This window comes from Nerophis lumbriciformis, linkage group LG08 (assembly GCF_033978685.3).
Source record: "Nerophis lumbriciformis linkage group LG08, RoL_Nlum_v2.1, whole genome shotgun sequence".
NCBI lineage: Eukaryota > Metazoa > Chordata > Actinopteri > Syngnathiformes > Syngnathidae > Nerophis > Nerophis lumbriciformis.
The window spans coordinates 38,211,822-38,228,128 of record NC_084555.2 but is presented as its reverse complement, the minus strand read 5'-3'; the positions used below and the strand labels follow the sequence as shown (position 1 = coordinate 38,228,128).

Below are 16,307 nucleotides of genomic sequence, written 5' to 3'. Positions count from 1 at the left end.
GTTGTTACACGATCAGTAATCACTTTAATCAATATGCCAGTGCGAAAATGAGTGAGGAGACTTTGACTGTTGCACGATGGCAAATTTCACTTCAAAATACACCCGACTGGACTTTAGATATAACTGTTACCAAGGTTTTAACAAAAAAAGAATAAAGTAAAGTATTTTTAACAGGACATTTAAAAGGTCATTCAGACAGTACAATTGCATGTGTGTCCAAATATTGTGGTCTTTTTTCTAGATAAAGCAAATTGTGCTAGCAAGTAATTTTCTGTGATACTTTAACCTTTTTACCTTTAATTGAAATTCAAAAGTGTGATTACTCTGAAAAAAGAACAACTAATGGTTTAATAGCACTAGTTTAAACAGGCCTTTCAAAGATGATACACCAGTGATGTTTGCCTTGGTATACTGCAATGTGGTCTACGCTGCCTGCACTGTGGGGGGAGGGCAGATGGCGAGAGAAAGGTGCTGTAGGTCTGCATGGGATTGTGGTGACAGGCTCTTGTAGCGTCTCGTCTGCTCCAGTGATCCTCGGGAATCTGGGTCATTTCAAGCCCGTTCACATGTTAGCTATTCCCCAGTCCTTCCCCGCTCCTTCCCTCCTGCCGCCCAAAGGCAAGCTATGACCCAGCTACATGCTAATCATGATGATGATGAGACAAAGTAAAATGTCTCTTATTGTAATTTGGTCACCACCCCTGTCATTAGTCTCATTACATTAGCACTATACTTGCATGGGCTGTTTGTCTTACTTCACAGAAACAAATATTTCTTTGACAGGCTTTATGAGCTGCTTACTATTTTGAATTAATCACAGGTGTCAAACTCAAGGCCTGGGGCCAGATCTGGCATGCCATATCATTTAAAATGGCCCTCCATGTTATTTATGTAGCCTGGAAATGATTAAGCACTGTCTGGTTAAATGTATTTTGGTCTTTCAATTCTGACAGAAAAATGTACTGCATGCAATTGCATGTGTTCTCCACATTAATATTATTTGAACATGCAACAAAATGTTCCTAGCATTTTTTGTTGATTATTATAAATAAATACTCAAATATTTACCTGTTATACATTTATATTCATATATATTCACCGTTACAAGTGTCACTCTGAGGGCAGCCTTATTTGTGATGCGGCCCTTAATAAAAATGACTTTGACACGCCATAAATAGTTCACCAATGCTTAGGATCCAGAATAGGGGTTGTTAAGCTTTGTTCTGCTAGTCGTTTGATAACTTTAAATGAATTCATTACCTAGTTCAATTCACATTCATGTAGGGTTGCACGTATTGTATTATTATTAGGGATGTCCGATAATGGCTTTTTGCCGATATCCGATATTCCGATATTGTCCAACTCTTTAATTACTGATACCGATATCAACCGATATATACAGTCGTGGAATTAACATATTATTATGCCTAATTTGGACAACCAGGTATGGTGACGATAAGGCCTTTTTTTTATATTATTAATAAAATAAGATAAATAAATTAAAAACATTTTCTTGAATAAAAAAGAAAGTAAAACAATATAAAAACAGTTACATAGAAACTAGTAATTAATGAAAATGAGTAAAATTAACTATTAAAGGTTAGTACTATTAGTGGACCAGCAGCACGCACAATCATGTGTGCTTACGAACTGTATCCCTTGCAGACTGTATTGATATATATTGATATATAATGTAGGAACCAGAATATTAATAACAGAAGGAAACAACCCTTTTGTGTGAATGAGTGTAAATGGGGGAGGGAGGTTTTTTGGGTTGGTGCACTAATTGTAAGTGTATCTTGTGTTTTTTATGTTGATTTAATAAAAAAATAAAATAATAAAATAAAATAAAAACGATACTGATAATTAAAAAAACGATACCGATAATTCCCGATATTACATTTTAACGCATTTATCGGACGATAATATCGGCAGGCCGGTATTATCTGACATCTCTAATTATTATATAATGTTTTGACTCGTGTTTTTAAAACAATATATATCAAATCATATTATATAGTCTGTAAATTATCAAAGAACATTCTAAAATGGCTCTTAATTTGGCTGCTGATGTGTACTGTAGCATATTGCCTTATTTCCAGTTGTATTATCTTCTCAAAACTATTATCAATCTACTTGTTAATTTACTGTCAAGAAATGATTTCCCGTTGCTGTAACATGTTTTTATTTACATTTCTGTTCAAGTTTAACAAAACACTTATTCTTCAGTTGTTTGGCTACTTTACATTAGTTTTGGGTGATACTACAGTTTGGGTACTGATTCAATACTAAGTAGTTAAAGGGACTGTATTACAATACCAATGCTGATATCAATACTTTAAATTTTCCAGATCATTGAATGATTATTATAATCAGTAAAAAACACAGGATAGTGGTGTGTGTGTTCAAACCCCGGCCGAGTCACACCAAAGACTATAAAAAATGGGACCCATTACCTCCCTGCTTGGCACTCAACATCAAGGGTTGGAATTGGGGGTTAAATCACCAAAAAAAAAATTCTGGGCGCGGACACCGCTGCTGCCCCCTGCTCCCCTCACCTCCCAGGGGGTGATCAAGGGTGATGGGTCAAATGCAGAGAATAATTTTGCCACACCTAGTGTGTGTGTGACAATCATTGGTACTTTAACTTTAACTTAACTTTTAACAATACCAATGCATTATTCAAATTAATTACTTATTCCCTTTTATTATACATACAACATTTTGAGCAAAATAAAGTTAATAGTGCAAAATAACTAAACGTAAACAAAAAGTACTAATAGCTCTGATGTAAATCCGTTGGTGTTTGCCTAAAGAGCTCTCCTGTGTCCAGGGCAGGGACTTATTTACAGAGTTTGTAAACAATAACAAATACGCCAAAATATTTTTGGATCCTAAAAAAGATCTATTTAATCACTATAGCATTGACCATAACGGATACTATACTTGATTAATGTTGATATTTGCATCGACCAACCTTTGTTTACATTCAAAACCGCTAGATTAGCTGTGAATAGCTTATTGTATATCCTCCTATAGGATATGTAGTGTAGCATGTTTAGCTATTCCTTGTCCACCAGTGATTCTTGTAAGAAACTTAATTTATTTGCTGCCATGGAGGCGAGGATTGATGACTTTGCACTGTGAGGGGACGTTAGCGGCTAGCAAGGACGCTAGATTGCGTTGAGGACGCGGTTATTCGCTTGTCGCTGTCAAACTTGTGTCTTAAAAATGCATTATCACGAAATAATGACAGTATTAAAAGCTCTATCATTGGTCAAATGGATATCATTTATACTGTCTATATCAGGGGTGTTCAAACACAGAAAAATGTAAATATGCAGGGGCCATTTTGCAATACATTTTTCTTTTTCTTTTTTTTAAACAAAAAGCCTGCATGTCAACTTTATGTTATTCGAGTCATCATTTCAACTAATGCTCTTTTATTCCACTTTTTAACGTTTTTCTGTAACAGAATTTTTAGAATGTGTGAACGGGCCGTTGGAAAATGAGCTGCGCACTTTGGACACCCCTGCTTATGGCGCTGCTGTGTGTGTAGGACTTCAAAAATATGCTTCACACTGTATGAAGACTACCACATTTTAAACATCACACATCATGCAGGAAAAAAAACAGTAGATTCCTAGAAAGTTGAAAATTATTTTTAGGTGGAATTATATTGCCATGTCTGATTATAAAACATGTGCACCTCCAGTTTGGAGTATATGTTATTGGGCTTTAATAAAAGAAATGAGCACTTTAACCAAATTGTTTTGCAGATTTAGCACAGAAAGCGACCACATTTTTTTTTGAGCAGACAAGTGGCTGCTGAGATGAGGATGCACAAAACAAACAGACAAAGATGTGTGTGTTACTGTGCTCAGTGTGAGGAGATATTGGTGTCAGGAGGCCTTCTGTCTGCCCACACACATCACATACAGACTGTACAGGCCTCGAGCGCATCCAACCTTCAAATTGTGCACCAAAATATAATAATGGAACCGTTTTTCTGTAAATTAGCTGCTTTTTTTTTTTAAATGAAAGGCCTGATGAATTTTTAAAGAGTGTCGATAGAACTGCAGACTACAATTGTTATTTTCAGCCCTCCGTTTAGGGGATCAAAAACACGCCTAATGTTTTATTGATGGTCTCTTCCTAGAAAAAAAAAGTCCTGGTAAATTTAAGTTAGGGTCAGGCAGTGTGTATGGGGATGAAATATTAACAAGCAGCTAAATATTGCAGAGAAGCACCTTGTCAATTGAGCAGCACGTCTCACTGGTCCTTTCTTTACTGGCTGCTGTGATAATAATACGCGCTAACCTTGCTAAACAAAACCACCATGGTTGACAATCACGCGGCCATAAATGCACGCGTCCATCAGCTTGCATTTTTGGGGGGGAACATTGTGTGTCTGCAGTCAACCAGCAAGCGAGTGAACAGCTTCTTGTGCAGAAGGCATTTCATAAACCGGCATCAAGCGTCTATAATTCATGCACAAAGAGCCCGAAGGGGATGCAGCTCAGCGTGGACGCGTGCGTGGGTGCGCGCGCGCGCCTCTGTGAAAATAATATCGGGCCTTTCCGTCAGAGTGAACTTTACTACTGTAGCCAGCCATGAAATAATCTGACCCGACACTTGAAACCATCTGCGCTATCTATCCGCCCTCTTATTTACTAAATCAGCCTGAGCACAAAACGGAGTGTGGATGATACAAGCCTGCCAGCCACGGCCTAAATACTATTGTCATTCATGTTAATAACGTGCGTGTCATAGTTTGGGATTAGGGATGTCCGATAATGGCTTTTTGCCGATATCCGATATCCCGATATTGTCCAACTCTTTAATTACCGATACTGATATCAACTGATACCGATATATACAGTTGTGGATTTATTAACACATTGTTATGCCTAATTTGGACAACCAGGTATGGTGAAGATAAGGTCGTTTTTTAAAAAAATTAATAAAATAAAATAAGATAAATTAATTAAAAACATTTTCTTGAATAAAAAAGAAAGTAAAACAATTTAAAAACAGTTACATAGAAACTAGTAATTAATGAAAATGAGTAAAATTAGCTGTTAAAGGTTAGTACTATTAGTGGACCAGCAGCACGCACAATCATGTGTGCTTACGGACTGTATCTCTTGCAGACTGTATTGATATATAATGTAGGAACCAGAATATTAATAACAGAAAGAAACAACCATTTTGTGTGAATGAGTGTGAATGAGGGGAGGGAGGTTTTTTGGGTTGGTGTACTAATTGTAAGTGTATCTTGTGTTTTTTTATGTTGATTTAATAAAAAAAAAAATAATAATAAAAATAAAAAAAAGATACCGATAACAAAAAAAACGATACCGATATTTTCCGATATTACATTTTAAAGCATTTATCGGCCGATATTATCGGAATCTCTACTTGGGATCATATAGGAGGCTGTGCGTGGTGCTGCCTTCTTGTGTGTTTGCAGACCGCGGAGGCTAAACGTCCTGACGCTCGAGCAAAAAGGTCAAAATTTGATTGTGTTTTGAAAAGGGAGGCGCTGAAATCCGCGATGCGCCTGATTGGGCCAACTTGACAGTGATTGACGTGCAGCCATGGCAACCGGGCAGCCAATCTGCCAAGTCCAATAGGAAATCATCGGAGGGGGTTCGACTGTCTGTTTCTCCCCCCTTTCACAAAAAAAGAAAAGAAAGAAAAAAAAGACACCTCTGCCTCGGATTTAATCCTCTCCTACTTTCACCTTGATCGCAGCCTTCTTTCCGCGTCCCTCCGAGTTGACCCACAGCGAGGATGCGGTAGGCTGCCTCCACCCCTGCAGCGGCATCCTCCTCCTCGTCACGCCGTCGCTCGTCTTCAACTTTGGGGATTGCTTCATCCGTGCGCGCGCGTGTGTGTGTGTGCGCGCGCGTCTCGGATCGCCTTGGCGCGCGTAAAGGAGCCCAAGGAGTCGACGTGGAGGAGAGAGAGGAGCAAGGAGGAGGAGACCAGGGAGAAGAAGCCTCCATGTTTCAGCTGCCCATCTTGAATTTCAGCCCCCAGCAGGTCGCCGGGGTGTGCGAGACTCTGGAGGAGAGCGGCGACGTGGGTCGCCTCGGCCGCTTCCTGTGGTCGCTGCCCGTCGCCCCGGCGGCCTGCGAGGTCCTCAACAAGAACGAGTCGGTGCTGAGGGCCCGGGCCGTCGTCGCCTTCCACACCGGCAATTTCCGCGAACTCTACCACATCCTGGAGAACAACAAGTTCACCAAAGAGTCGCACAGCAAACTGCAGGCGCTGTGGCTGGAAGCGCATTACCAGGAGGCCGAGAAGCTGCGCGGACGCCCGCTGGGGCCGGTCGACAAATATCGGGTGCGGAAGAAGTTCCCGTTACCCAGGACCATCTGGGATGGAGAGCAGAAAACGCACTGCTTCAAGGAGCGGACCCGGCACTTGTTACGAGAATGGTACTTGCAGGACCCCTACCCCAACCCCACTAAAAAACGGGAGCTCGCTCAGGCTACTGGACTCACACCCACACAGGTCGGAAACTGGTTCAAAAACCGAAGACAACGAGACAGAGCCGCCGCTGCCAAGAACCGGTAAGAAAACTCACCTCCAACACACAGCTGCGATGTTCGCATAATAACTATATACGTAGGCCCACATTACTATATTTATTACTATCGTTAAATAAATAAATATATATGTCAACACGAATAGCCCTTTTACACAATCATCAAATTATTTTAAAAATGAATAGCCATAATATCCAAAATATGAACCCAACATTTTCAGCTTTTTTTCAGCTAAATTTTTACAAACACTTGTTTGTTTTTTTTTACAAAACTATAAAATTCAGTGTATGTAAAAATATAGCTGAAAATTTTTTAGAAAAAAATTTCTTGCAAAATTATAAAAATGAAAGCGTATGTCATAATTGGCCATAGCTGAAAAACAAAAACATGTTCAGCTATTTTTTTCTGTGATATTTTTACAAAAAAGTGTATGCCACAGTTGAAATAAAAACCGTGTTTTTCAGCTATATTTTTACAAGAGCAATTCTTACAAAATTATATAATTATAAAAATGAAAGTGTATATCACAATGTGCCATAGCTGAAAAACAACATTTTCAGCTGTTTTTAACTATACTATTCCAAAAAACATTTTTTGCAAAATTATAAAAAATGAAAGTGTATGCCATAATATGCCATAGCTGAAAAAAATGTTTTTTCAGCTATACATTTTTTAAAAAGAAAAAAAAATATTTAGCAAAATTATGAATATAAAAGTGTATGCCATAATGTGCCATAGCTGAAAAAATGTTTTTTTCAGCTATACACTTTTTAAAAGAAAATAAAACATTTTGCAAAATTGTAAATATAAAAATCTATGCCACAATGTGCTTTACATTTTTAAAAAGACATTTTTTTTTTGCCAAATTATACATATAAATGTGTATGCCATAATATGCTATAGGTGAAAACAACTATTTTTTTCAGCTATTTTTTCAGCTACATTTTTTCAAAAAAACATTTTTAACAAAATTATAACATTATTCAAATGAAAGTGTATGCCCTAATATGCCATAGCTGGAACCATAATTTAAGACTCATCCTGAAATAAAAGACCATTTGTATCGCTGTAAATGTCTTTTAATAATTAAATACAATCGTTGTATTATATTGTGCCAATGTAAGAATAAACACGTATAGTTTTAATCATGCTTTTCAAAATAAAAACAAACATGTTCCTACCTTTTTAAGGCGTTTAAATTTGCCGGTCCAACAAAGACCCTTAATCGGGTGTCCATATATAACAAAAATAGTACGCACAAATAGTAACTATTGTGTTTACTTTTAGATAATAGCGTTTTTCAAATGTGTTTTACTGAAAGGCTTATTTTATTCTTGTAAAGATGTTAATAATTATCTAGTTAAATCTCTGCCTTTTTATAATGCCTGCAAAAAATATATAAATCATATTTCTGCTCTGTATTTATTTTTGCATAAACAATTGTTCTGCCTTATTTAGAGGAAATAAAGAGTGCGTTTTTTTGTGCCACATGAAAATGCTCGTGGAGAGAATACAGCATTGTTTTGCTCCTAGACAGCATCTCCGTTGTCTCGCCTTCATTGTCGTCGTGTGACACTTTCTGATGTCACGTCTCCCACGCACTCACGCAGGCTCCAGCAGCAGGTCCTGTCCGGCGGCTCTGTTCGCTCCCTGGCGGACGAGGACGGCACCGTGGACCGTCTGGGGAACTCGTCCAGTCCAGAGGCGAGCCTGTCCAGCAAAGCGGCGGCCTCGGCCATTTCCATCACCTCCAGCGACAGTGAATGTGACATCTGACCACTCCACGTCCCACTCCTGATGGTTGCAAGGAACGGGGGCTGCGAGTGAAAGACAATCCAATAAACGACTCATAGTGCCTGCACACACGGCTGCCAAAAAGACGAGAGGATCTGTGAGGCCTATATACTTTTTATTATTTTGCATCTAACACCCCGAAGGGGACAAGCGGTAGTAAATGGATGGATGGCATACAGACCGAGCCATGCAGATTCCTCCTTGAGTTGACAGAAGGCCTAAAAATACAAATAAAAATGAGGATAATAATAATAAATAATGATAATAATAACGAGCGCCTATATAACCTGCTGCTTACCACGTGGGTACTTCATGTTGAACACAGAGAGAGAGAGAGAAAAAGAACTGTGCTATTTTTACTTTACTTTCAAAGTTTTATAAATAATGTTTATTTGCCTATTTAAAACCATCTGCTCTGTCTTTTTGGATGTTCCTTCATGCTTGGTGTTTTTTAATACTTGTGCACAGGTGAACCTTGTGAGCATGCGCGCTTTAGTGGCATTGTGTTTCAGTCAAAGGAACAAAAAAAGTAACTTAATAAAAAAAATAATTGTGGATCAAGAGCGTGTATAGTTTTTTTTGTAATTGGTGTTTTGGATATTAAAAAGACATTTGCATTATTTGGGTTTATGCATGTCTGTACGTTTCACGGCAGACCTAATTGAGCAACGTAGTGTGCGTCGGTAATGCAGGGTGACAGCGAGGGGTCAGCGAGGGGTCAGCGAGAGGCCGACTCAGTAACCCGGATGATGTGCGGAGAGAGATCATGCAGATGAAAACACAGCAGATTGCGGACGTGCTCGATCGAGCCTTATTACCGCGCGCATGGACGCACACTCTTCATCAATCTTAATGCAGCCATGTGCAAACGTCTAAATATGGCGTTCGCAAAAATGAGAACATGAATTACAGGTGTTGGACTTGTGCATTTTGTTTTGGGACATGCAGTGGAAGAAGCATTGCTGATTCTATTATTGCATTTGACACTTGTACTTTCCACTTTGGTCACTTCCTATACGTTTTAGTGTAAAACTAACAAAAAAAGTAGCTTTTGTGTGCATGTTTTTCTGCTATATGTTGGATGATGCTTTATTTTCTTCCTCGCTAACCTCCTGCAGTAGACCCAGGACCGCCCCTGGCTAAATATAGAACACATCTTCACACATTTTTATTAATGTCAAACCATTTTACACTTTTTAAAATCAAAGTTGAACTTGATTTCAAGCATGTTTTGTACTAAAACGAAATAAATTGTTCAAATATTTATGTTTTAGTGCAAAATAAAACATGAAATATAATTCAAACATAAATGTGCATATCTTCCTGACATATGTATAGGACTGTTTACAAGCCCAGCACTAATATGGAGACAATGACAATGCGAGTAGCAATTTGCCAATATATTGACAGAGCAGGAAGGGGCATGGAATGCGTTTGTGTAAAATTGCATATGAAGTGCCCTGTCATTCATTACCTGCTATTTTCCATGCACGACTGCACACAAAACGGTGCCCCCACAGATCATGGGTCCCTACGCACAGCGTATGTTTTGCCTATAAGGAGGGAGTTCCCAAAATGCTTGAAAACATTTTTTTAATGGTCAGAAAATGTGTTTTTACCCCTGCAACCCTGAGAGGGACAAGCGGCAGAAAATGGATGGATGGATGGATGGCTGTAATATCCTGCAGTGGACATTTTCATCCATCATTTGTTCTACTGTTTTGATGAGAGTCCTCATGGCAATGCTGCAGCCGACAATAGAAAAATGTGTAAAAAAATAACTTCACTTCAATCTATCGATTTAACACTTAAGAACCTTGGCATGCAGGGCACCTTTGAAAACACAATAGCATACTTTTGTGCCCATACAGCAGCCATTTTGCGAGGTATTAATCGTCTATTTCAGTGATTTTGTACCAAAAGTGGTACGCGGGTTACATCTAGTGGTACACCAAATAATCACTTCATTAGATATTTAAACACAGTGTTACTGTTCAAACTGTGTGTAATGTGACAGTGGTCAAAACTATTAAATATACTTGTAAAATAACACCCCTGCCTTGTTTTTAATTATTACAACGCTATTGTATTTTAATGTTGGTCATTAGGATGCATGCGACCCGTTAAACTTTTCAATCTGGCCTGCCGGACATTCCCAAATAATTGTTTTAGATCTTTAAGATGGAAACAGTAGCCGCCATTATGATGTGCAGTGATGTTTTCAAATTACCGTAAGTATTGAACTATACAAAGTATTTCAATGGTTGGAATCTGCGCTATTGCGTTATATATAGTAATCTAAGTCACAGCAGCTGAGATTGAGGTACCAAGCAGTGTGGGTGGGGAGCGTTTCCACAGAGTGTTTCCAGAGCTGCCAGCCTGAAATGCGGGAGATTTTTACAACAAAGTTCTAAAGCTTAGTGATGTATCAGATAGTAGTTAGTTGTTTTTTTTTACCCATCGCGTTCATATTTCGCAGTGTTTGTTGCATTTTTGTTGCGTTTCGCTTGGTTGTAAAATATGTCGATCGAGAAGGGGTTCATATGTTGTCAATATTCAATGTTTTATCGTTCATAGTTAATATTGTAAATCCCACATTCTTTATTTTCATGTACATTGTGGGTGTCTCATTCAGTAAAAAATTGTAAAATTCCATTCCGTTTAAAGGCCTACTGAAATGCGATTTTCTTATTTAAACGGGGATTGCAGGTCCATTCTATGTGTCATACTTGATCATTTCGCGATATTGCCATATTTTTGCTGAAAGGATTTAGTAGAGAACATCGACGATAAAGTTTGCAACTTTTGGTCGCTGATAAAAAAGCCTTACCTGTACCGGAAGTAGCAGACGAGTAGCGCGTGACGTCACAAGTTGTGGAGCTCCTCACATCTGCACATTGTTTACAATCATGGCCACCAACAGCGAGAGCGATTTGGACCGAGAAAGCGACGATTTCCCCATTAATTTGAGCGAGGATGAAAGATTTGTGGATGAGGAAAGTGAGAGTGAAGGACTAGAGGGCAGTGGGAGCAATTCAGATAGAGAAGATGCTGTGAGAGGCGGGTGGGACCTGATATTCAGCTGGGAATGACTAAAACAGTAAATAAACACAAGACATATATATACTCTATTAGCCACAACACAACCAGGCTTATATTTAATATGCCACAAATTAATACCGCATAACAAACACCTCCCCCCTCCCGTCCATATAACCCGCCAATACAACTCAAACACCTGCAAAACACACTCAATCCCACAGCCCAAAGTACCGTTCACCTCCCCAAAGTTCATACAGCACATATATTTCCCCAAAGTCCCCAAAGTTACGTACGTGACATGCACATAGCGGCACGCACGTACGGGCAAGCGATCAAATGTTTGGAAGCCGCAGCTGCATGCGTACTCACGGTACCGCGTCTGCGTATCCAACTCAAAGTCCTCCTGGTAAGAGTCTTTGTTGTCCCAGTTCTCCACAGGCCAATGGTGAAGCTTGACTGTCATCTTTCGGGAATGTAAACAATGAAACACCGGCTGTGTTATCCGGCACAACAGTCAGGGGGTGCATTCTACGGCGGGGGTGCGTTATCCGGCACAACACCTGCCGCAATACACCGCTTCCCACCTACAGCTTTCTTCTTTGCTGTCCCCATTGTTCATTGAACAAATTGCAAAAGATTCACCAACACAGATGTCCAGAATACTGTGGAATTTTTCGATGAAAACAGACGACTTAATAGCTGGCCACCATGCTGTCCCAAAATGTCCTCTACAATCCGTGACGTCATGCGCTGGCGTCATCATACCGAGACGTTTTCAGCAGGATAGTTCGCGCAAAATTTAAAATTGCACTTCAGTAACCTAACCCGGCCGTATTGGCATGTGTTGCAATGTTAAGATTTCATCATTGATATATAAACTATCAGACTGCGTGGTCGGTAGTAGTGGGTTTCAGTAGGCCTTTAAGGCGGTCTGTCATAAGGTTTTTACCATTCAATCAGACATTATTGTGAGGTTTTGTATTAGTGTTTCTAAAAATAGATATACCAGCCCCCAGACACATTTATTTCTGAAAATGTGGCCGCTGGAGTCAAAATAATTGCCCAGGCCTGCTCTATCTCATTGCATGGTCTCCACAGCACAACATCCTTGTTGAGTTTCGTTGCATTACAAAATAGGCTATGTGAAGGGACAGTCTTTGAAAGATGGCAACAATGCATTGCTGTGTCTCAGAAGGTTCATATTTTATTAACATGTTTTTAAAATGTCAAAAAGGGAAAATGTATTAATCTGCAGCATATTTGAAAATTGCATTCATCCTTATAGTGCGGTTATGAGACAATCTAGTGGACAAATTGTTGATTTCTGTGCTATTATTACTCTTAGAAAAGAGAAGACAAGGCCTCCAGCAAAGGGGAAGTTCAAGTTCATCCTTTCCAACTGATGGGCCAGACACCTGGTTGTCTTCAATTTGCAGTGAATTAGCCCACAGTAACTTCTGCAGCACACAAAAGGCTTTCAGCTTGAACAAGACAGAAGCCAAATGTCTGTGAAGAGAGAGGAGAGGAAACAGGGTTAGCCCAAACCAAAAAAGGGGGTCATGAGGCTTTAAAAAAAAAAAATGTTGGTCTTTATTTGTGTGTGTGTGTGTGTGTGTGTGTGTGTGTGTGTGTGTGTGTGTGTGTGTGTGTGTGTGTGTGTGTGTGTGTGTGGCTTCTCTTTCACAAAATGTCAGAATATTTCCGTTTCTATTGAAAGTAAGGATGGGCAAAGGGGGATAGGTTAAAAAAAAAAAAGGTTTCTCTCGGTCAATAAGGCTGTCAAACTGGTCAGCGGTAATCAGTGCTAATGATGGCTCCCAGGTCCCCTCTTGGACAAAGGGGCCCAGCCGCTGTTTTGTGAGGGTATAGGCTCTCCAAAGAAAAGGCTCCCAGTGTGTGCGTATGCGTGTGTGTGTGTGTGTGTGGGGAGGGGGGTTCGCACAGTGGCCCTGTAGTGCATTAAAAAGATTTGAATTACTGTTTAACTAGCTTCTGACTTGTTTTCAAGCCTGCACAATTTCCACATTTTACATTATATATTAGCTTGTGGGCTTCTCCACAGCTTTAGGCATAGAAGATGTTTAATCACGTTCAGCTGCAGTTGTAGGTGAAGGTCTGCACCATATGATGTCAAATGATTAATTTTTAAATCAGATTAATAACATTTTGGAATTTGGATTAATTATGATTAATCACAGGTGATTACTCGCTTGCATAATTAAAATGTGCTTTAAAAAGACCCCAATATCTATGTACATAGATGCAGTTTTATTGTCAGAATGTCATCCAGAAACGTTTTTAACAATTTTACCTGTATATGCTTGTCACTTATTTGCACAAAATAGTTCTTTCAGGGTGTTTTTGGAGTAAAATCTGCCAGAGCGCACACCGGTCGGAGTATCCTCACTTATTTTTGTACTGCTGTATGTATTGATCTTATCACTGATGGTATATATAGTGGTTAGGTTAAAAGAGCTTGTTTGGTTATATTTTATATATATATATATATATATATATATATATATATATATATATATATATATATATATATATATATATATATATATTGTCGTTTGGCCATGTGCTTTTTTGGATTTTGTCAGTTCCTGTTTTTTCACTCCCCGTTTTGTTTCCATGACAACCCATTAGTTTTCACCTGTCCTCATGTCACACACCTGATTCATGTGCACTCACACACCTGTTAATCATGTCTGTGTTATTTAAGCTTTTAATTTTCTGTTGGTCGGCCTGACGACATCACATTCATACTCTGCACTCTTGACACGCTGCTTACTCTGTCCAGGTCATAGTTCATGCTGCTCTTTTCTTGCCACGTAAGGTTTTTTTTGTTTATTCAAGCCACTGTTTTGTACCTCCGCTGTGAGCGCCTTTTGTTTGTTCCTTTTTTTTATAGTTCTGCCTTTGTGCGCGTTTTGTTTTATTAGCCAAGTTTGTTCCCCGCCTTGTGCGCGTCTTTTGTTTATACTTTTTATAGTCTATTATTAAATCATGTATTTAACTTCACGCCATGTCTGGTCCAAATCCTTTGCACCATGGGAAAACAACCGACGCCTAAGTCCAAGTCTTGACATATATATATATATATATATATATATATATATATATATATATATATATATATATATATATATATATATATATATATATATATATATATATATATATATGTGTATGTATGTATGTATGTATATGTATGTGTAAGTATGTATGTGTGTATGTGTATATATATTCAGAGTACTGTCTCATGCTTGCTATTGACTATTGATATTCAAAAGCTGCTCTAAATGACCACAAATGAGATGATTAATGTTGTTTAAAATATTGATTGCAAAACAAATCACAATTTAGTAGATACAAAACTAAATTCAAACCCTAAATATTCACGCTTGAAGACATCTTAGTACCATGTTCTGCCCTTTTTTTATATATATAACATTTTAGAACTGTTCTTTAAATTAGCTTCAATGGCAACACAAACAAATTACACATTTTCTGAAAATGTTGCATTATCTATAATTCAAGTTTCAACAGAGAGGCAGACATTAAACATTATATAAAGAAATCAGAGTGTAACAGGTGTCAAACATCCTTCAGAAATATATATTGAGTCATGTATGAACCTTTTGTGATTTAATATCATTCAACTTTTTAACATCATTTCAAACATATAGATTTTCTCATAGAAAAAATATTTTTGATGAATTTATGTCTTTCTGTAATGTTGACTATGACCTCTTGTCCTGTAGGGGGCGTGTTTGTTCAACATACCATGCACCATAGTGGGTGTTGGCTCCAAAGAAATCTACAATCATTTGTGCCAGACTAACTAAAACCCCAATTTTCATTAGGCAATTAATACTTTTTGTAATACAAATCAGGGCCAAAATGAACATTAAAAAAAACGAATCCGTCCCACAAACACACACTTATTTGACTGCAACACATCTCATATATTGTTTCCACAAGGGCACATTGTAAACAGAATATAAAAAAAATCCTTGGTTGATGCTCCCCTATATGCAAATTGTCTCAATTATGTTATATAATGTATATAATTAATGGACCGCATGAATACAATGCTATACATTACCTGCACATTGGCACTACATACACCATGCAGTACAAGATGTGTAACAATGTGCCAAATAAAAACTAATGTGTGCACATATGTTCTATATAATCCCTATTTCAAACTACAGTAATCAATTACATAAGCAATGACTTATTAATGACATTGTAATTATAGCAATACAAAATAAATACAACAAAATGTAAGTCAAAACATAATACAATAAAAATAAACACCTAATAGTGTCTTTCGGAGACCTGTCATACTATATATTTACCTGTAAGTATTAAAGATTAACATACTGTATATGGTCAGAAGACACAAAAAAACATTTTGTGTATTGGGCAAACTTGTATGCTGTAGGTTTATGCTCATATTATTATTTCTCATTTATACAAGTTTATTCCAATAAAATGTATTTTCTTTGCTTATTTTTCTTATTTCCCTTTTTTCTTTTTTTTAAGAAAAATAAAAAATAATGTTACCTCCTGTATAACAAATTACTTATTGTAAAGTTGGACCTTTGTCTTGTACTATCCATCCATCCATTTTCTACCGCTTATTCCCTTTGGGGTCGCGGGGGGCGCTGGAGCCTATCTCAGCTACAATCGGGCGGAAGGCGGGGTACACCCTGGACAAGTCGCCACCTCATCACAGGGCCAACACAGATAGACAGACAACATTCACACTCACATCCACACACTAGGGCCAATTTAGTGTTGCCAATCAACCTATCCCCAGGTGCATGTCTTTGGAGGTGGGAAGAAGCCGGAGTACCCGGAGGGAACCCACACAGTCACGGGGAGGACATGCAAACTCCACAC

At 38.3% G+C, this 16,307-nt stretch overlaps 1 protein-coding gene across 1 annotated transcript; it reads left to right on the top strand.

Annotated features, from left to right (window-relative positions):
- The first annotated feature begins 1,602 nt into the window (after positions 1 to 1,602).
- six6a (SIX homeobox 6a) lies at positions 1,603 to 10,711 on the top strand. The gene is made up of 2 exons (XM_061968852.2): positions 1,603 to 6,581; positions 8,168 to 10,711. Exons 1-2 carry the CDS (start codon positions 6,010 to 6,012, stop codon positions 8,331 to 8,333), a joined length of 738 nt encoding a protein of 245 aa, XP_061824836.1. The 5' UTR covers positions 1,603 to 6,009; the 3' UTR covers positions 8,334 to 10,711.
- Positions 10,712 to 16,307: the final 5,596 nt, after the last annotated feature.